General features: G+C 38.8%; 1 protein-coding gene across 2 annotated transcripts in view; it reads left to right on the top strand.

The window, feature by feature from the left end:
* The window catches only part of KPNA3 (karyopherin subunit alpha 3), a 97955-nt gene that overhangs the window by 43649 nt on the left and 32293 nt on the right, over positions 1 to 22013 (top strand). For both annotated transcript variants that reach the window (XM_027557294.1, XM_027557295.1), the window contains exon 2: positions 5856 to 5900. In XM_027557294.1, the coding sequence (XP_027413095.1) occupies positions 5856 to 5900 (45 nt within the window). The remainder of the gene's footprint in view (positions 1 to 5855; positions 5901 to 22013) is intronic.

Raw genomic sequence — 22013 nt, 5'->3', positions numbered from 1 at the left:
TGGAGAAAAGACAGTCTCTTCAGTAAGTGGTGCTGGGAAAACTGGACAGCTGTGTGTAAAAGAATGAAATTGGAACATTCTCTGAGGTAGTTTTGATGCCCATGTGTGTAGACATACAAACTGACTTCTGTGTTTTTATCTTGTATTCTGTGACCTTGTTGAGCTCATTTATTAGACCTACCCTACATAGAGATGTCCAGAGGCATTTTTCTTTTCTTTTTTTGAAATCCATTAGTCTTTCTAATGTATCTTGGTATTGGTTTTTCTGGATTGATTTCCCAGTACTTTGTGTGCTTTTTCAGTATTTTATTTCAGGTCTTTTAGTTTTAGAATTTTTCTTTTTTAATTATTGTCTTGTTATTTCTAATAATTTTCACCTTCATTTCTTTTTTATTAAAATTTTATTTCCTTGCACATTCTGTATCTCTTGAGCATTATCTGTTGTGTGATTGTTCGTGGCCAGGTTTTCTTTCTGAAATTTTCAAAATTTTCAAATTCTTTCATTTCTGTTACCTCATTTTTTAGTTTTTCTGAATAATAATGTTCTTCCACGTTTTCTGTCGTTCTCTAGGATATAATTTTTACCTGTTGTTTTTACCTGTTTTTACCTGTTGTAATGGGTCATTCTGTTCCTTGTGTCTTATGACATAGAATTTGACCCCAGTCCTTTCATGTTGTTCATTTTATGATACGTTTTCCTGAGCTTTTCGGAGTGAGGGAGGGGTCAGGGTAGATTTTCTAGCCATGCTACTCTAGACCCCCTTCTTTTTTTAAAAATGGTTTTTTATATATATATATATATATATACATACACACATATATTTCTGTTTTCTGAGATCTGGCTCTTTTTCACTCACCCACTTTCATCTGGATCCTCTCTCTGTTTTGCCCTAGTTGTGCCTGTGTTAATCACTTGGAATTCTTCTCCCAGAAATTTCGTTTCGGTTACAGGGCTTTTCCCAGGAAGGAGGACTTCAGCCTCTTGTTTGAGTCTGCTCTCATCATTTCTTAGACTGTTTTGTCCCTTTCATTTGCAGCTATCCTCAAACTGCTTTTCTAAATTCTAGAGATTCGTGACTTGGGGTTCTCCTCCTTCAGTTACCCAGTTACTTCTGCCCATTTCCTTCAGCAGATATGCTAAGAGCATGTCAGTCCTATAGTTGGTGACTTAACCAGATTTAACCTTCTTGTATTTGAGAATTCATGGGTGTGCCTTATCACCCATTGTTGTAGATTTTGTCTGTTGGGTTTTGGTTTGACTGTCCTGGTAACTTTTTTTTTTTTTTTGGTGAAGTGAAAGATTCTAGATTAAAAAAATTCATTGAAAGATTTTATTCAAGAGAATTGCAACACAGGTTTGCATTAAAAAAAGAATGCTCTGGCTACATTATGGAAAACTGGTTCAGTGCATAGGAGACTAGTTAGGAGACTAGTAATGATCCAGTTGACATGATGGTGGCTTAGTAGTCTAGGATGGTGGCGGTAAGGCTGGAAGGTTTGAATCCTATTTTGTTGACCTTGTTGGATGTCAGAGAATTGCAGAGTGAGTAGACATGGACGATCTACCAGGATTGGGGCTCTTGAACTGTTTGGGTGGTTGCACTGTTTCCTGGTACTGGGGATATTCATGGAAGCGTAGGTGGTGGGTTTTTCTGTGGGGGAAGATCAGGGAGCAGATGTGGTATTTATAAGCGCTGAGTTTGAGGCCTTGCAGTAATCTGTCCCCTATCCCTAAATTTACACATAGGCACACATATTTTAATTCTTCATTGAGCCCTTTCCTGACCCTCTCATCATGTCTCTTTCTGATATAGAACTTTATTATTTATTTTCCTATCTTAACAATTAACACATTTGTATTACTGCGTGTTATTACCATCTTTTCCCTAGACCAGCTGCTGGCAAACTTTTCTTAAAAGGACAGGTAGTAAATATTACAGGCTTTGAGGGGCCGAGAGACAAAAATAAAGGTATCATATAGACATTTACTATCCTTTATACTGTAATCACTTAAAAATGTACAAACTATTCCTGTGGGGCCCTGCAAAAGTAGACAGCTTGCCAGAATTGGCCCACAGGCTACGGTTTGCTGACCACTGTACTAGACTATTGGAGAAGGCAATGGCACCCCACTCCAGGACTCTTGCCTGGAAAATCCCATGGACGGAGGAGCCTGGTGGGCTGCAGTCCATAGGGTCGCTAAGAGTCGGACACGACTGAGCAACTTCACTTTCACTTTTCACTTTCATGTATTGGAGAAGGAAATGGCAACCCACTCCAGTGTTCTTGCCTGGAGAATCCCAGGGACGGGGGAGCCTGGTAGGCTGCCGTCTATGGGGTCGCACAGAGTCAGACACGACTGAAGCGACTTAGCAGCAGCAGCAGCAACAGCAGCAGCAGCAGCACTAGACTATAATTGCTATATTTGCCTCCTAGTTGCAGGCATGTTGTGTGGAGCATTTAGGTTGGATTTAGTAAATTTCTGAAGAAAGAGTGAATATTGTACTTACAGATTTGAAGCCCAGGCGAGAGAGCAGAATAGATACTTGGGAGTGGTCTTCAAATTGTAATTGAAGACGTAAGAGTAGATGAGATCACTTGGTAAGAATGTAAGGAAGGAGAGGCCCTAAGATGAAGCCTTTTTCTATAACTTAAACAGAGTGGAGAGTAAATGATGACTAATTCAAAGGTACTTGTGCCATAGATGATAGTACCTATTGCTGACTGACCTAAGCCATTTGGCCGTTTACACCCATAGGTTCTTTTGGATGAATAGAAGGCCTTTAACTGTATAAATAGGTGAGGGTAATAGGCGATTTTCCTTAGAAATTTTACTACCAGTGAGTTATACTATTATTATTATTGTTGTTTTTGGCCATGCTGTATGACTTGTCGGATCTTAGTTCCCCAATCAGGGATTGAACCCAGGTCTTCAGTGAAAGTGCTGAGTCCTAACCATTGAACTGCCAGGGAATTCCCAGTGAGTTATAATAAAATAAGCCTTAGACAGAATTTGCTGTTAATTCTTACACAAGTGTGTCTTGGCGAGCAGTCACAAGAAGTCATGGAGCTTGTTTTATGAGGTTAGCTCTTTTAGATCCTGAACTACCACCTAGCAATAAAACTTAACCCTGAAGGAGACCCGGGTTCGATCCCTGGGTTGGGAAGATCCCCTGGAGAAGGAAATGGCAACCCACTCCAGTATCCTTTCCTGGAAAATCTTACGGACAGAGGAGCCTGGTGAACTGCAGTCTGTGGGGTTGCAAAGAGTCGGGCACGACTGAGCGACTAACACTAAGACACCAGGAAGATCTGACTAGAATTAGGGAACAAAATCTTTCAAGATGAGGTGGGCCACAGAATCACTTAGACTCAAAAACTTCTCTGTAGGGCTTGTCAGATTCTTAAACTGCAAACAGGTAAGACTCAAGGCACTTGTACAGTATACCTAGTTAATCCATATGTCTTGAACAAATCCAGTTCAGCAATAAAAAATCATTTCCAACATCTCTTACGTTAATTAACAAACAAGTGTCTAAATTCAGAAGTTGATATTCGAAGCCCTTACTAATTGGGAATTAACTCCTGATTTGGGCACTTCACATGCTAACTAACCTCCTCTGAAGTGTAGATTCCTCATTTATTTAGAGTACTTTAGAAGTTAACCCACCACTTCTAGCCTTGTTGAAGTAGTATTTTGATGGAAATTACAGTGTGGCAGTAACTTGATCATATTTTCGAAGAGATAGGCTGCTTGAAGCTTTTTTGTTGTCTACTATCTTGTTTTTTTAATTAATTAATTTATTTATTTATTTTTGACTGCGCTGGATCTTCTTGCTGCCTTCAGGCTTTCTCTGCTTGTAGAGAGCGGTGGCTACTCTCCAGTTGCCGTTCATGGGCATCTCTTTGCGGCGGCTTCTCTTGCTGCAGAGCACGTGCTCCCGGGCTTCAGTAGTTGCAGCACATGGGCTTAGTTGCTCCGCTCCAGGTGGGATCTTCCTGGACCAGGGATCGAACATGTCCCCTGTGTTGGCAGGCGTATTCTTAACCACTGGACCACCAGGGAAGTCCTTGTGTACTCTCTTTAAACAGTTTGTAAACAATTGAGTGTAGTAGTTATTACAATCAGAATACCTTTCTCTTCCAGTTTTAGTTAACGGTTGGATTAGGCAAACAGTTTATACAGGCAGATTTTGACTATTCGTAGTTTTTCAGGTGAATAAAGACAGCTTTCTTTACAGAGTGATCAGATAACACTTCATTAATATTTGTATTTGCTCAACATTTATTATAATTTGTATGATTAGTCAATACATAAAGCATTCTCTGTATTAATAGTGTTGAAGCCTAAACCCAGAAACATTAAATATAGAATTATATTCAGGGCTATTTCTTTTTAGTGTTGAACCTTATTAGAAGTAATAGTTTTAGCAGTTTCTCTTTCCATCACATCAAATAAATGTTACTAATTTGAATTTTGTTTGGCAGTTTCCTTTACATTAAATATATATCTGTCTTTAAGCATGAGTTTATATCTAGATTAATATTTCAGTGTATTTAACAAAGTTTATAATTTGGGTTCCATGGGATTCTTTTTCCTACAAAGAGATTAATTTATCACTGCAGTTTAAGAAAACTTGACAGAGGCACAATAACAAAAGATCATTAAATAGAATGATATTAATAACATATTGCATCTAGCAGTATATTAAAATAATAATACACCATGACATGTGGCCTTTAATCTAAAAATGGAAACATTTACTGTATTTGTATATGTAATCAAATAATCCATTATATCACTGTGTTAAGGGGAGAAGGGATATATGTGCTGTCCTTAGTCGCTCATTCATATCCGACTCTGCAAAACCATAGACTGCAACACACCAGGCTCCTCTGTCCATGGGGATTCTGCAGGCAAGAATACTGGAGTGGGTTGCCATGCCCTCCTCCAGGGGATCTTCCCAACCCAGGGATTGAACCTAGGTCTCCTGTGTTGCAGGCGGATTCTTTACCAGCTGAACTACCAGAGATATCTAGTTATTTTAATAATTGCTATTAAGACATTTATGAGAGAGCCTCTTAGTAAACTTAGAAGGATACTTCTTTATCTTTTGATACAAAATACCTGTCTAAAGTTTATTTTCATTTTTATGTGATTTTTAAGGTCATAACAATGACTAATTTACTTTTTTGAAACATTAATTGTTTGAGATAGACTACATTAGTTGCAGGCTTAAAAAATTGGTTCTGGCTGACTTAAAAGCAAAATCATATTGGAAGACTATGAGGTAGTTCATCGACTGAGTAGAGACACCAGGTAACTAGGAATATAGCAAGTTCAGAAATAGGCATGGCTCACTGCCTTGTCCAGATACTTCCTTTGGTAATTAACATGCTTTTTAAAAAAATTTCCCCCTTTCTATTTTGCTCTGAGTTCAGAGTTACAGGGAAGAGTTCTGTTGGCAGAGTTGGAGCTCATGCTGTTGATGCTAGGAGAGAGTGAGATGATTTTCTTTTTTCTTTTTTTGGAGATGCTTTAATAGATGGTCCATCAAGACTACACAGTGGAGAGTATATAATTCCCCATAGAAACCTGGGTGCAGTTAGGACAGGGGCATGGGTCTTAGGCAGCTGAGCTCTGTCTCCCACTCCCCACAGAACTAAGCAACAGGTATCCAGTAAAATAGATAGGAGTTTTGACTTTTTAGCTTCCTATAGTTCATCATTTAAAGTCTAAAACTGATTAATCCTTAATCTTTAAGAACAAAATCTAAAAAAAATAAATGCCAGAGACCTTAATTTATACTAGCAGTATCAATATTTAGATAATGAAATTTTTGTTTTTCTTACAGACAATGCGAAGACACAGAAATGAAGTGACAGTTGAATTGCGAAAGGTAAGAGTGATTTGTGTTTAATTAAAAAATAGATTTTTTTCTGATGTTAAAACTTTGTATAACTTGAATAATGAAAATACTATGGCAGATTAGTGGGCATCCCTAAAACTATACAGCATAGAAACATATGGTTAAATAATTTATGATGGTATACATTTTTAGTACCTTCCATTTATTGAGGTGTTATGTACTGTGTGAAGTACTGTCCCACTGTCATTGAAATTCTCATAACATCTGGTAAAGTTAGATACTGTTTGTTAAAGACATTTAGAGAAATAAATAACAATAGAATAACCTTATATTCTACCAGTTGGATGCAACTGCTGTTAAAAATTTGTTTTGTTTTCTTCCATTACTTTTGAATTGCCCTTGATTAGATTGTGTTTTTATGCAAGCACATTTTATTTTTTTAAGCACATTTTATTTTAAGCAAATTTTAATTATCAATTAAGTAAGTACACATAATAAATTCTGTCTATATACCCACGTACATTTAAAAAATAGATTTGAAACTTCTAAATCTGTGTGTTTGTCTTAGGTTAGATTTTCTTCATCTGATTCACTCCTAAAACTCACATATTATCTTAAATCTTTCCAGTTTCAGAGAAAGACTATCTTGATTCAGAGAGTACACACTCTCTTAGTGAGTCACTAAAATTAAATGGACTTCCCTGGTGGCTCAGACGTTAAAGCATCTGTCTACAATGCGGGAGACCTGGGTTCAGACCCTGGGTTGGGAAGATCCCCTGGAGAAGGAAATGGCAATCCACTCCAGTACTATTGCCTGGAAAATCCCATGGACGGAGGAGCCTGGTAGGCTACAGTTTATGGGGTCGCAAAGAGTCGGACACAACTGAGCGACTTCACTTCACTTAGTACATTTATTTACTCAGTAAGTCTTTAATACCCACTTTGTGTCATGAATTTTTACTCAGCATTGATATTATGCTACTTGGTATAGTATATAGTTCCTGAGATCCATTCTTCCATACCCCTTCTGACCCATTTTTTATTAAATTTGAAAAATACTTGCTAATCTCAGTTCTTTCGACTCCTTAGCTTCATGGATACTCAGAGATTAACCTCAGTGATTTGTCAGTTTTCAGATCGTTGGGTCATTTGGACCAGAGAACTGAACTAAGCCTTAGCTTTTAATAAAGTGAGTGAGGTGAGCTCCTTGCCAATCTTAAACACTTTGGACTTAGCTTCTTTTTCTTTTTAACTTTTTATTAGCACATACATACAAAATATCAACACAACTTAAGTGTACAGCTTGATGAATTTTCACAAAGTGAACACATCTGTATCCTAAGGCCCCTTCACAGTTAGTGCTATGCCCCAAGGTAACCATTACCCTGATTTCTAATGTTATAGGTTATTTTGCAGATTTTGAACTTTATATAAATGGAATAGTATGTGTCCTTTTGTATTTGGTTTTTCATTCATCTTGTGAAGATCATTCTCTGTAGGAGAGCCACTGGGAATAAAATTGAAATTAAATAATTATTCATTTTTTGTTAGCTCTTCATATTACATCAACTCTCTCCCCAGATATAAGCCTTCATTTTCCCTTAACTTTTCATGCTTGGAATACAATTCTGAGACTTTTGTATTGGTCTTGGTATTATTCAGAATTCGCTCCTGTTTTAAGCTTTTTAGCTCTTCTGATATGCTTATAAATCTAAGCTCTTATATTAATAGTTGTGCTCCCTCTGTATTTAATTTATAGAATTAAAGTTTCTTCCTTGCCAGAGTACATCTTTTCTTAATATCCACCTTGGTTTCTTTGGAGATCACTTTTTTTAAACTTTTATTTTATATTGGAGTATAATTGATTAACAATGTTGTGTTTGTTTCAGCTGTACAACAGAGTTATTCACTTAAACATATACTTGTATCTGTTCTTTATCAAACTTTTTTCCATTCAGGTTTTTAAGAATACTGAGCGAGTTCCCTGTGATACACAGTAGGTCCTTGTTGGTTGTGTGCTCAGTGGCTTTAGTCCTGTCCAACTCTTTGCAACCTTGTGGACTATAGCCCACCAGGCTTCTCTGTTCTTGGGATTTTCCCAGCAAGAATACTGGAATGGGTTGCCATGCCCTTCTTTAGGGGATCTTCCTGACCCAGGGATCAAATCCGTGTGGTGGTTGTGGTGGTGGTTTAGTCTAGAGACCTCTTTCTTAGCTCTTCATTTTTTCCCTTCTGGACAACATTATTTCCTTTCTAATTACTCTGATTAATTCCTGAAAAAAATGCTTGTAGGATGATCAAAATAAAATTAACTGAAGAAATTTCAGGCAGTTCCTTATTTCACATTTCCGAATTCCTTGAGTCAGCAGCAGAAAGTGACCCCTTCCTGAAACAAAGCATAGACTTCAAAGCTTAATTGATTTTGATGTACTTCTTCAGAGGTGTGAAGAGCCCTTCAAAAGAAGATTCTTCCACTGTTTAAGGACAAAGTGTCTGTCTTTGATTTCAGCCTTGTTATCTCTATTGCTCCATTGAGGAGAAAATCACAGCATTGTTATTACTGACACTGAGATTGTTGAAAATACAAGGGAGCTAGTTCCCAGAGTTTCTTAGATTAGCTCTACACGTTTCTACTAGATGGTCAGCTTTTAAATTGAATATGTTAACCACACTCCTCCCATCCAACCCCAGCTTCCCTCACCCCAGTACTCCTAGGTCTCTTCCCCAGCCCATCTCAAAATGCTTAGTCAGATTTTGGACATGTAGTTGAAAGTGTTAGTCACTTCATTGTGTCCATCTCTTTGCAACCCCATGGACTGTAGCTCGTCTGTCCGTAGAATTCTCCAGGCAAGAATACTGGAGTGGGTTGCCATTCCCTTCTTCAGAAGATCTTCCCAACCTAGGGACTGAAGCTGGGTCTCCTGCATTGCAGACAGATTTTTTTTTCTACCGTCTGAGCCACCAGGGAGGCCTGGCATGCTGCGATTCTTGGGGTCGCAAAGAGTCGGACACAACTGAGCGACTGAAATGAACTGAACTGAACTGAGCCACCAAGGAATCGCAGACATGTAGTTGGTAAATGAAAGTGAAAGTCACTCAGTCATGTCCAACTCTTTGCAACCCCATGGACTATGCAGTCCATTCTCTAGGCCAGGATACTGGAGTGGGTAGCCTTTCCCTTCTCCAGGGAATCTTCCCAACCCAGGAATTGAACCCAGGTCTCCTGCATTGCAGGTGAATTCCTTACCAGCTAAGCCACAAGGGAAGCCCAGGAATACTGGAGTGGGTAGCCTGTCCCTTCTCCAGTGGATCTTCCTGACCCAGGAATCAAACCGGGGTCTGGAATTGTGATATCTTAAATTTTTACTTAAATTTACATCGCTTATTGAAATTTTACGAAAAACACTTTAGTTATAGAGTAGTGCTATTCAGAAGACCTGATCTGTGACAAGTCAGGGAGCTTGTCTCAAAATAATAAACAAATCTAAAGCAGAGGAATGGATCAGTGAGCTGGAAGATAAAATGGTGAAATTAACTTCTGAAGAGCAGAATAAAGTAAAAAGAATGGAAAGAACTGAGGATAGTTTCAGAGACCGCTGGGACAATATCAAACACACCAACATTTGAGTTATAGGGATCCCAGAAGAAGAGAAAAAGAAAGGATATGAGAAAATTTTCAAAGAGATTATAGTTGAAAATTTCCCCAGCATGGAAAAGGAAATAGTGAATCAAGTCTAAGAGGCACAAAGAGCCCCATACTGGATAAACCCAAGGAGAAATATGCCAAGACACATACTAATCAAACTAACAAAGACTAAACACAAAGAAAAAATATTAAAAGCAGCCAGGGAAAAGCAACAAGTAACATACAAGGGAAGCCCCATATGTTTAACAGTTGATCTTCCAACAGAAACTCTGCAGGCTAGAAGGGAATGGAAGGATGTATTTAAAGTACTAAAAGGGAAAAATCTACAACCAAGATTGCTGTACCCAGCAAGGATCTTATTCAGAATTGATGGAGAAATAAAAAGCTTTACAGACAAGCAAAAGTTAAGAGAATTCAGTACCACCAAACCAGCTTTACAGCAAATGTTAAAGGGACTTATATAGTCAAGAAATACAAAAGAAGAAAAAAGATCTACAAAATCGACCTCAAACAATTTAAAAATGGCAATAGGAACATATATATCAATAATTACTTCAAATGTAAATGGATTAAATGCTCCAACCAAAAGACACAGACTAGCTGAATGGATCCAAAAACAAGATCCATATATACGCTGTCTTCAAGAAATGCACTTCAGACCTAAAGACACATATAGACTGAAAGTGACAGGATGAAAAAATATATTCCATGCAGATGGGAAGCAAAAGAAAGCTGGAGTAGCAATCCTCATGTCACACAAAATAGACCTTAAAATAAAGAATATTGCAAGAGATAAGGAAGGACACTACATAATGATCAAGGGATCAGTCCAAGAGGAAGACATAGCAATTGTAAATATCTATGCACCCAACATTGGAGCACCTCCATACACAAGACAAGCACTAACAGACATAGAGGAGAAATTGACAGTAACACAATAATAGTAGGAGACTTTAACACCCCACTCACACCAATGGACAGATCATCAAAACAAAATTAATAAGGAAACACAAGTCTTAAATGATACAGTAGATGAGACAGATCTCACTGATATCTTTAGGACATTCCATCCAAATGCAGAAGAATACAAGTGCACATGGAACATCTCCAGGATAGACCACATCTTAGGTCACAAATCAAACCTCAGTAAATTTAAGAAAATTAAAATCATATCAAGTATCTTCTCCGACCACAATGCTATGAGACTAGATATCAATTAACAAGAAAAAGCTATAAGAAACACAAGGGAGATTAGACAATGCGTTTCTAAATAACCAGCAGGTTACTGAAGAAGTCAAAAGGGAAATTAAAAAAATTTCTAGAAACAAATGACAAAACACGACAAAACCTATGGGATGCAACAAAAGCAGTTAAGAGGGAAGTTTATAGCAATACAATCCTACCTCAAGAAACAAGAAAAACATCGAATAGACAACCTAACTTTACACCTAAAACAACTGGAAAAAGAACAAAAAACCGCCAAAGTTAGTAGATGGAAAGAAATCAGAAAGATCCAAGCAGAAATAAATGAAAAAGAAATGAAAGAATAAAGATTAATACAACTAAAAGCTGGTTCTTTGAGAAGATAAACAAAATTGACAAATCCTTAGCCAGACTCATCAAGAAAAAAAGAAGAATCAAATCAACAAAATTAGGAATGAAAAAGGAGAGGTTACAACAGACAATGCAGAAATACAGAGGATTATAAGAGACTATTATGAACAACAATATGGCAATAAAATGGATATCCTGGAAGAGATGGACAGATTCTTAGAAAAGTTCAATCTTCCAGGACTGAACCAGGAAGAAACAGAAATTATGAACAACCCAATTACAAGCACTGGAATTGAAGCTGTGATCAAAAATCTCCCAAAGAACAAAAGCCCAGGACCAGATGGCTTCACAAGAAAATTCTCTCAAACATTTAGAGAAGAGCTAATGCCTATCCTTCTAAATCCTTCAAGAAACTGCAGAGGAAGGAATACCTCCAAACTCATTCTACAAGGCCACCATCACCCTAATACCAAAACCAGACGAAAACAACACAAGAAAACTACAGGCCACTATCACTGATGAACATAGATGCAAAAATCCTCAACAAAATTTTAGCAAACAGAATTCAGCAACACATCAAAAAGCTCATACACCATGATCAAGTTGGGTTTATTCCAGGAATGCAAGGATTCTTCAATATACACAAATCAATCAATGTGGTACACCATATTAACAAATTGAAAGATAAAAACCATAATGTAATCTAAATAGATGCAGAAAAAGCCTTTGACAAAATTCAGCACCTATTTATGATTAAAACTCTTCAAAAAATGGGCATAGAAGGTACCAACCTCAACATAGTAAAGGCAATATATGATAAGCCTGTAGCAAACAGAATTCTCAATGGTGAAAAACTGAAAGCATTCCCCCTAAGATCAGGAACAAGACAAGGGTGTCCACTTTCACCATTATTCAACATAGTTCTGGATGTCCTAGCTACAACAATCAGAGAAGAAAACTAAAAGGAATCCAGGTCAGAAAAGAAGTAAAGCTCTCACTGTTTACAGATGACATGATACTATACATAGAAAACCCTGAAGATAGTATCAGAAAATACTAGAGCTAATCAGTGAATTTAGCAAAGTTGCAGGATACAAAATCAATACACAGAAATCACTTGCATTTCTATATACTAACAATGAAAAATCAGAAGGAGAAATTAAGGAATCAATCCCATTCACCATTGCAACAGAAATAATTAAATATCTAGGAATAAACTTACCTAAGCAGACAAAAGAACTGTTCACAGAAAATTGTAAGACACTAATGAAAGAAATCAAAGACAACATAAACAGATGGAGAGATACTCCATGTTCCTGGGTACGAAGAATCAATATTGTGAAAATGACTATACTACCAAACGCAATCTACAGATTCAATGCGATCCCTATCATTACCATTGACATTTTTCACAGAACTGGAACAAAACAATCTCACAATTCATATAGAAACAAAAAGACCCTGAATAGCCAAAGCAGTCTTGAGAAAGAAGAATGGAGCTGGAGGAATCAACCTTCTTGACTTCAGATTATACTACAAAGCTATAGTCATCAAGACAGTATAGTACTGGCACAAAAACAGAAATACAGACCAACGGAACAAGGTAGAAAGCCCAGAAGTAAACCCATGCACTTATGGGTACCTTATTTTTGACAGAGGAGGCAAGAATATACAATGGAGCAGAGATAGCCTCTTCAATAAATGGTTCTGGGAAAAGTGGACAGCTACATGTAAAAGAATGAAATTTGAATACTTCCTAATACCATACACAAAGATAAACTCAAAATGGTTTAAAGACCAGAAACTATAAAACTCTTAAAGGAAAACATAGGAAGAACACTCAGTGACATAAATCAAAGCAAGATCCTCTTTGACCCACCTCCTCAGTTCAGTTCAGTTCAGTTGCTCAGTCGTGTCCGACTCTTTGCGACGCCATGAATTGCAGCACGCCAGGCCTCCCTGTCCATCACCAACTCCCGGAGTTCACTCAGACTCCCGTCCATCAAGTCAGTGATGCCATCCAGCCATCTCATCCTCTGTCATCCCCTTCTCCTCCTGCCCCCAATCCCTCCCAGCATCAGAGTCTTTTCCAGTGAGTCAACTCTTCACATGACCCACCTCCCTAGAGTAATGGAAATAAAAACAAAAGTAAACTAGTGGGACCTGATTCAACTTAAAAGCTTTTGCACAGCAAAGGAAAGTATAAGTAAAGTGAAACCCTAACCCTCAGAATGGGAGAAAATCATAGCAAATGAAGCAACTGACAAAGGATTAATTTCTAAAATATACAAGCAGCTCACACAACTCAATGCCAGAAAAACAACGCAATCAAAAAGTGGGGAAAAGACCTAAACAGACATTTCTCCAAAGAAGTCATACAGATGGCTAACAAACACATGAAAAGATGCTGAACATCGCTCATTATTCAGTTCAGTCGCTCAGTCGTGTCTGACTTTTTGGGACCTCATGAATTGCAGCACACCAGGCCTCCCTGTCCATCACCAATTCCTGTAGTGCACCCAAACTCATATCCATCAAGTCGGTGATACCATCCAACCATCTCATCCTCTGTCGTCCCCTTCTCCTCCTGCCCCCAATCCCTCCCAGCATCAGTCTTTTCCAGTGAGTCAACTCTTCACATGAGGTGGCCAAAGTATTGGAGTTTCAGCTTTAGCATCATTCCTTCCAAAGAACACCCTGGACTGATCTCCTTTAGAATGGACTGCTTGGATCTCCTTGCAGTCCAAAGGACTCTCAAGAGTCTTCTCCAACACCACAGTTCAAAAGCATCAATTCTTCGGCACTCAGCTTTCTTCACAGTCCAACTCTCACATCCGTACATGACCACTGGAAAAACCATAGCCTTGACTAGACGGACCTTTGTTGGCAAAGTAATGTCTCTGCTTTTCAATATGCTCTCTAGGTTGGTCATAACTTTCCTTCCAAGGAGTAAGCGTCTTTTCATTTCATGGCTGCAGTCACCATCTGCAGTGATTTTGGAGCCCCAAAAAATAAAGTCTTACACTGTTTTCACTGTTACCCCATCTATTTCCCATGAAGTGATGGAACCAGATGCCATGATCTGGTTTTCTGAGTGTTGAGCTTTAACACGCTAATTATTAGATAAATGCAAATTAAAACTACAATGAGATATCAGATATCACCTCGCACCAGTTAGAATGGCCATCATCAAAAAGTTTACAAACAATAAATGCTGGAGAGGGTGTGGAGAAGAGGGAATGCTCTTGCACTGTTGGTGTGAATGTAAATTGATACAGCCACTATGGAAGATGGTATGGAGATTCCTTTAAAAACTAGGAATAAAACCACCATGTGATCCAGCAATCCCACTCCTAGGGATATACCCTGAGGAAACCAAAATTGAGAAAGACACATGTATCCCATTGTTCACTGCAGCACTATTGGCAGTAGCTAGAACCTGGAAGCAACCTGGATGTCCATCAACAGATGAATGGATAAAGAAGTTGTGGTACATATACACAATGGAATATTACTCAGCCATAAAAGAACACATTTGAGTCAGTTCCAATCTGATGGATGGACCTAGAACCTACTATAGAGAATGAAATATTCAGAAAGAGAGACATAAATATCATATTCTAATGCATATATACGGAATCTAGAAAAATGGTACTAAAGAATTTATTTACAGGGCAGCAGTGGAGAAACAGACATAGAGAATAGACTTACGGACTTGAGGAGAGGGGGGGAGAGGGTGAAATGTATGGAAAGAGTAACCAGGAAACTTACATTACCATATGTAAAACAGATCAGTTCAGTTCAGTCACTCAGTTGTGTCCGACTCTCTTGTGACCCCATGAACCACAGCATGCCAGGCCTCCCTGTCCATCACCAACTTCCGGAGTCCACCCAAACCCATGTCCATCAAGTTGGTGATGCCATCCAACCATCTCATCCTCTGTTGTCCCCTTCTCCTGCCCTCAATCTTTCCCAGCATCAGGGTCTTTTCAAATGAGTCAGCTCTTTGCATCAGGTGGCCAAAGTATTGGAGTTTCAGCTTCAACATCAGTCCTTCCAATGAACACCCAGGACTGATCTCCTTTAGGATGGACTGGTTGGATCTCCTTCCAGTCCAAGGGACTCTCAAGAGTCTTCTCCAACACCACAGTTCAAAAGCATCAATTCTTCAGCGCTCAGCTTTCTTCACATTCCAACTCTCACATCCATACATGACCACTGGAAAAACCATAGCCTTGACTAGACGGACCTTTGTTGGTAAAGTAATGTCTCTGCTTTTGAATATGCTATCTAGGTTGGTCATAGCTTTCCTTCCAAGGAGTAAGCATCTTTTAACTTCATTGCTGCAATCACCATCTGCAGTGATTTTGGAGCCCAGAAAAATAAAGTCGGCCACTGTTTCCACTGTTTCCCCATCTATTTTCCATGAAGTGATGGGACCAGATGCCATGATCTTTGTTTTCTGAATGTTGAGCTTTAAGCCAATTTTTTCACTCTCCTCTTTCACTTTCATCAAGAAGGTCTTTAGTTCTTCTTCACTTTCTGCCATAAGGGTGGTGTCATCTGCATATCTGAGGTTATTGATATTTCTCTCAGCAATCTTGATTCCAGCTTGTGCTTCCTCCAGCCCAGCGTTTCTCATGATGTACTCTGCATATAAGTTAAATAAGCAGGGTAACAATATACAGCCTTGACGTACTCCTTTTCCTATTTGGAACCAGTCTGTTGTTCCATGTCCAGTTCTAACTGTTGCCTCCTGACCTGCATACAGATTTCTCAAGAGGCAGGTCAGGTGGTCTGGTATTCTAATCCCTTCAGAATTTTCCACAGTTTGTTGTGATCCACACAGTCAAAGGCTTTGGTGTAGTCAATAAAGCAAAAGTAGATGTTTTTCTGGAACCCTCTGTCTTTTTTGATGATCCAGTGGATGTTGGCAATTTGAGCTCTGGTTCCTCTGCCTTTTCTAAATCCAGCTTGAACATCTGCAAATTCATGGTTCACGTACTGTTGAAGCCTGGCTTGGAGGGTTTTGAGCATCACTTTACTAGTGTGTGAGATGAGTGCATTTGTGTGGTAGTTTGAGCATTCTTTGGCATTGCCTTTCTTTGGGATTGGAATGAAAACTGACCTTTTCCAGTCCTATGACCACTGCTGAGTTTTCCAAATTTGCTGGCATATTGAGTGCAGCACTTTCACAGCATCATCTTTTAGGATTTGAAATAGCTCAAGTGGAATTCCATCACCTCCACTAGCTTTGTTCATAGTGATTCTTCCTAAGACCCACTTGACTTCACATTCCAGGATGTCTGGCTCTAGGTGAATAATGACACCATTGTTGTTATCTGGGTCACGAAGATCTTTTTTGTATAGTTCTTCTGTGTTTTCTTGCCACCTCTTCTTCCTGTCTTCGCCTTCTGTTAAGTCCATACTGTTTCTGTCCTTTATTGTGCCCATCTTTGTGTGAAATGTTCCCCTAATATGTCGAATATTCTTGAAGAGATCTCTAGTCTTTCCCATTCTATTGTTTTCCTCTACTTCTTTCCATTGGTCACTGAGGAAAGCTTTCTTTTCTCTCCTTGCTATTCTTTAGAACTCTGCTTTCAAATTTGTCTTTTTTCCTTTTCTCCTTTGTCTTTCGTTTTTCTTCTTTTTTCAGCTAATTTGTAAGGCCTCCTTAGACAACCATTTTGCCTTTTTGGATTTCTTTTTCTTGGAGATGGTCTTGATCACTGCCTCCTGTACAGTGTCCGAAACCTCCGTCCATAGTTCTTCAGGCACTCTATTAGATCTAATCCCTTGAATCTATTTGTGACTTCCATATATTTGTAAGAGATTTCATTTAGGTCATTCCTGAATGGTCTAGTGGTTTTCCCTACTTTCTTCAGTTTAAGTCTGACTTGGGGCTTCCCTCATAGCTCAGTCAGTAAAGAATCTGCCTTCAGTGCAGGAGCCGTGGGTTCGACTCCTGGGTTGGGAAGATCACCTGGAGAAGGAAATGACAACCCACTCCACTATTCTTACCTGGAGAATTCCATGGACGACGCAGAGTCGGACATAACTGAGCAACTAACACTTTCATTTTCATTTTGCAATAAGGGGTTCATGATGTGGGCCACAGTCAGCTCCCAGTGTTGTTTTTGCTGACTGTATAGAGCTTCTCTTATCTTTGGCTGCAAAGAATATAATCAGTCTGATTTTGGTATTGATTATCTGGTGATCCCCATACGTAGAGTCTTCTCTTTTGTTGTTGGAAGAGGGTGTTTGCTGTGACCAGTGCATTCTCTTGGCAAAACTCTGTTAGCCTTTGCCCTGTTTCATTTTCTAGTCGAAGGCCAAATTTGCCTGTTACTCCAGGTATCTCTTGACTTCCTACTTTTGCATTCCAGTCCCTTATAATGAACATCTTTTTTGGGTGTTAGTTCTAGAAGGTCTTGTAGGTCTTCATCAAACCATTCAACTTCAGCTTCTTCAGCATTACTAGTTGGGGCATAGACCTGGATTACTGTGATATTGGGCTGCCCTTATAGCTCAGTTGATTTATCATCTGCCTGCAATGCAGGAGTCCTGGTTCAATTCCTGGATTGGGAATATCCCCTGGAGAAGGAAATGGCAACCCACTCCAGTATTCCTGCCTGGAGAATCCCATGGACAGTAGATCCTGGTAGGATGGCGAGAGTTGGACACAACTTAGCGACTAAACCACCACCATCACTACCACTGTGATACTGAATGATCTGCCTTGAAAACGAACAAAGATCATTCTGTTGTTTTTGAGATTGCATCCAAGTACTACATTTTGGACTCTTTTGTTGCCTATGAGGGCTACTCCATTTCTTCTAAGGGATTTTTGCCCACAGTAATAGATACAATGGTCATCGGAGTTAAATTCACCCACTACAGTCCATTTTAGTTCACTGGTTCGTAAAATGTCAATGTTTACTCTTGCCATCTCCTGTTTGACCACTTCTAATTTACTTTGATTCATGGACCTAACATTCCAGGTTCCTATGCAGTATTGCTCTTTACAGCATTGGACTTTCCTTCCATCACCAGTCACATCCACAACTGGGCGTTATTTTTTCTTTGTCTCTGTCTCTTCATTCTTTCTGGAGTTATTTCTCCACTGATTTCCAGTAGCATATTGGGCACCTACCGACCTGGGGAGTTCATCTTTCAATGTCATATCTTTTTGCCTTTACATATTGCTTATGGGCTTCTCAAGGCAAGACTACTGAAGTGATTTGCCATTCCCTTCTCCGGTGGACCACATCCGACCGTCTTGGGTGACCTACACAGCATGGCTCATAGTTTCATTGAGTTAGACAAGGCTGTGGTCCATGTGATCAGATTAATTAGTTTTCTGTGATTGTGGTTTTCATTCTTTCTGCCCTCTGCTGAATACAGATAAGAGACTTCCTGATAGGAGAGACTGACTGAGGGGGAAACTGGGTCTTATTCAGATGTGTGAGGCCGTGCTCAGTAAATCTTTAATCCGGTTTTTTGTTGATGGGTGGGGCTGTGTTTCCTCCCTGTTTTTTGACCTGAGGCCAAACTATGGTGGAAGTAATGGAGATAATGGGTGACCTCCTTCCAAACATCCCCTGCAGTCAGTGCCCACCCTGCAGCAGGCCACCGCTGACCCACGCCTCCGCTGGAGACTCCTGGACACTCTCGGGCAAGTCTGGGGCAGTCTCTAGCTGAAAAATGGCAGAACTGAGTTTTTAAGCATTGTGCTATAATGCCTCTTAATGTAAATATTTAAGTTTTTTGATGTACTAAGTGGCCGTTCCATGTGGTTCAAACAGTTGTCAGAAAACAGAAGATCTAAGAAGTATTAAGTACATATATGAGGCAACAGATTAATAATGGATTTCTAAAGGAACTTTAAAATGGATCTAGTCTGTGTGTATGTGTTTGGAGATAAAGTAGGTATTGCAACTAGGCCAGTTTCCATATCCTCTGAGCTCCCCTCCCACTTTATTAAAGAAAAAGATACCTTTTATAGATGCTGAACTTACTATAGCACAGTCTCTAAGAGGGTAAAGATCTCTAAGTGACAAGCAAAAGGACAGTTGAAGTTGCTGGTTTTGGTGATTAATCACATCACCAGCAATCTGCCCATGGATTGATCATCTTAACTTTGGTTGTACATATTTTTTGTTAAGAGTAAAGTATAATTTCATGCCCTAGGATGCCCAAAATGAACTTTGTTAAGGTGATTTTAATTTGGCAATGAAGGTTGTTACTTAATTCTTGATAAAAGAAGCAACTTACTAAGAAGCTGTTGTTCAGTCACTAAGTTGTGTCCGACTCTTTGTGACCCCATGGACTGCAGTACCCCAGACCTCTGTATCCCTTAGTTGTTATAACTGAGAAGCTTGGGTATGCCCAGAAACTTGGGTATGCCCAGATATTAATAAATGTAAGCCAGAATTGACACAATCACAAGGAGAAGTTTGTCCATTGTTGGAGAACTTTTAAATACACCAGTTAATAAGAGATAGGTAAATAACTTAATTTGAAGTATTAGATATCTAATATACACATATGAAGCACATGCATATTTGAATATTGCTTTTGTGAATAGTATGTAGCCTTAGTTGCTGCACTGTGCCGTGAGGTACCATGGAACTCTAGTGAATCAGAGGAATACCTTTGGATATTCTAAATTTTTATGAGAAACACAGTGACACTTAACATTTCAGATACCACAGAATCATTCATTACCACAGAACTGAAATAGTTCATAATTTGACCACTAGATTGCACTGTGTTTTTTTCAATTACATATTTTGTCTAAGTGAAATAAAGATATTTTCTTTAAACTTATGTGTGCCTTGGCACACCTCCCCTCCCAAATTACTATTAACTTGTTTGGATCTAACTATTTGATAAAGAAAACTGTTGGGTATTGCTTTTGGCTTATGCTATGTACTGAAAAGGTTTTGGAAACTGTGTTATAAAGCAAATGTCAGCTAATTTCAGTGTTGCACAGACTTTGTTCTCTGATCATGAAACAATTAAATGAGAAATCAGTGAATGAGAAAGTTACCAAAATCTCATAATTGTTGGGGAAAAGTAAGCACTTCTCAATACCTTGAGCATCAAGAAATCCTAATGGAAGTTAACTAACACCAATATATGACCAATAGGAAGATGTTACATGTCAGAACCTGTGGAATTGAAGAGTTACCTTTATAGGAGAAATTTATAGCAGGTAGAGGGGAATGAACAGAATTTAAAAGACATGTTAATTCATATGTAGCATTATTTTTTAAAAATATTAGTACATTACTTCCCTGCATAGTATAGATCCCCTGGAGAAGGGAATGGCTACCCACTCCTGTATTCTTGCCTGGAGAATTCTATGGATAGAGGAGACTGGCGGGCTACAGTCCATGGGGTTGCAAAGAATTGGACACGACTGAGCAACTAACACTTTCACTTTCACATCACTTAGTTTTTACTGCATGACAATACTCTTGAGAGTCCATTGGCTAGCAAGGAGATCAAACCAGTCAATCCTAAAGGAAATCAACCCTGAATATTCATTGGAAAGATTAATGCTGAAGCTCCAGTACTTTGGCCACGTGATGTGAAGAGCCAGCTCATTGGAGAGGACACTGATGCTGGGAAAGATTGAGGGCAGGAGAAGAAGGGGGCGACAGAGGATGAGATGGTTGGATGGCATCACCAATTCAATGGACATTAGTTTGACCAAACACTGGGACATAGTGAAGGACAGGGAAGCCTGACATGCTTCTTCTATCCATGGGGTTTCAGAGTCGGACATGACTTAATGACCGAACAACAATGAACCACTCCGAAGCCTAGTGGCTTATTAACAAAATAGCCATTTTATTCCACTGACAATTCTTTGGGTTGGCAGAGTGGTTCTTCTGGTCTGGGCCAGTTCACCTGATCTCTGCTTGGGCTCCTTCACTCAGCTCTGGTCAGCTGGTGGGTTAGCTAGTGACTGGATGATCTAAGATGGTCTCATAGAAGTTTCTTACTATTGACTGAGACCTTAGTTGTCTTCCACATAGCCTCATCCTGCAACAGGCAAGCTCACAGTTGTTCACCTGGTGGCTCTAGAATTAACATAAGCAGCAAGAGAGGACATGCTTGGATGTGGAGAAGCTTTTCAAGTTCATTTACTAAACTCAAGTCCATTGCCAGAGCAAGTTACATGGTCATACCTGGAATAAATACAGGACCAGATTATCCAGAGTCATGGATATGGGAAGGGGAATGATAATCATTTTCTAAAACAACCACAATTTGAATATGAACAATTTTATGCCAGTAAATTTGAAAACTTAGGTGAAACAAACAATTTCTCAGTGGGGAAATTTAAAATAATTTACCCAGCTTACTTAAGAAGAAATTTAAAAATCTGAATAGATTTTAAAACAATTAAATCAGTAACTAAAAGTGTAACCTCTCTTATCGCCCTGAATAGAAAAAGTACTCACAGAGAGAACTCCAGCAAACATTCAAGGGACTGACAATTTCAGCCTTAATGATTTCAGAGAAGGTAGAGGGAACATTTCTCAACTCATTTTATAAGGTTAACAAACCATAACACCAAGTACCAGGCAAAGACAGCATGAGAAAAGATGTATATAAGCCAGTTTCACTTATGAACATAGGTGGGAAAAAATCCCTCATAAAGTATTATTAAATTGAATCCAGTAATGAATATACATACATATTTAAATTCCAAGACAGGTTTATCCCAGGTTATAAGTTGAACATTAAAAAGTTCTGAGTTTAACATTAAAAACTCACAATTTACCACATTTATAGATGAAAGGAGAAAATTATGTGGCCATTTCAATCGATTTTTTTAAAAAGCACAGTTTAATAAAATTGAGCACCTATGTGTGTCTGAAAAAGAAAAAGAAAATTTAGCAAATTAGAATTAGAAAGGAGCTTCCTTA

The sequence above is a fragment of the Bos indicus x Bos taurus genome, chromosome 12 (genome assembly GCF_003369695.1).
Source record: "Bos indicus x Bos taurus breed Angus x Brahman F1 hybrid chromosome 12, Bos_hybrid_MaternalHap_v2.0, whole genome shotgun sequence".
Classification (NCBI taxonomy): domain Eukaryota; kingdom Metazoa; phylum Chordata; class Mammalia; order Artiodactyla; family Bovidae; genus Bos; species Bos indicus x Bos taurus.
Note: the sequence above shows the minus strand (reverse complement) of the source record. Positions and strands in the feature narration are given on the sequence as shown.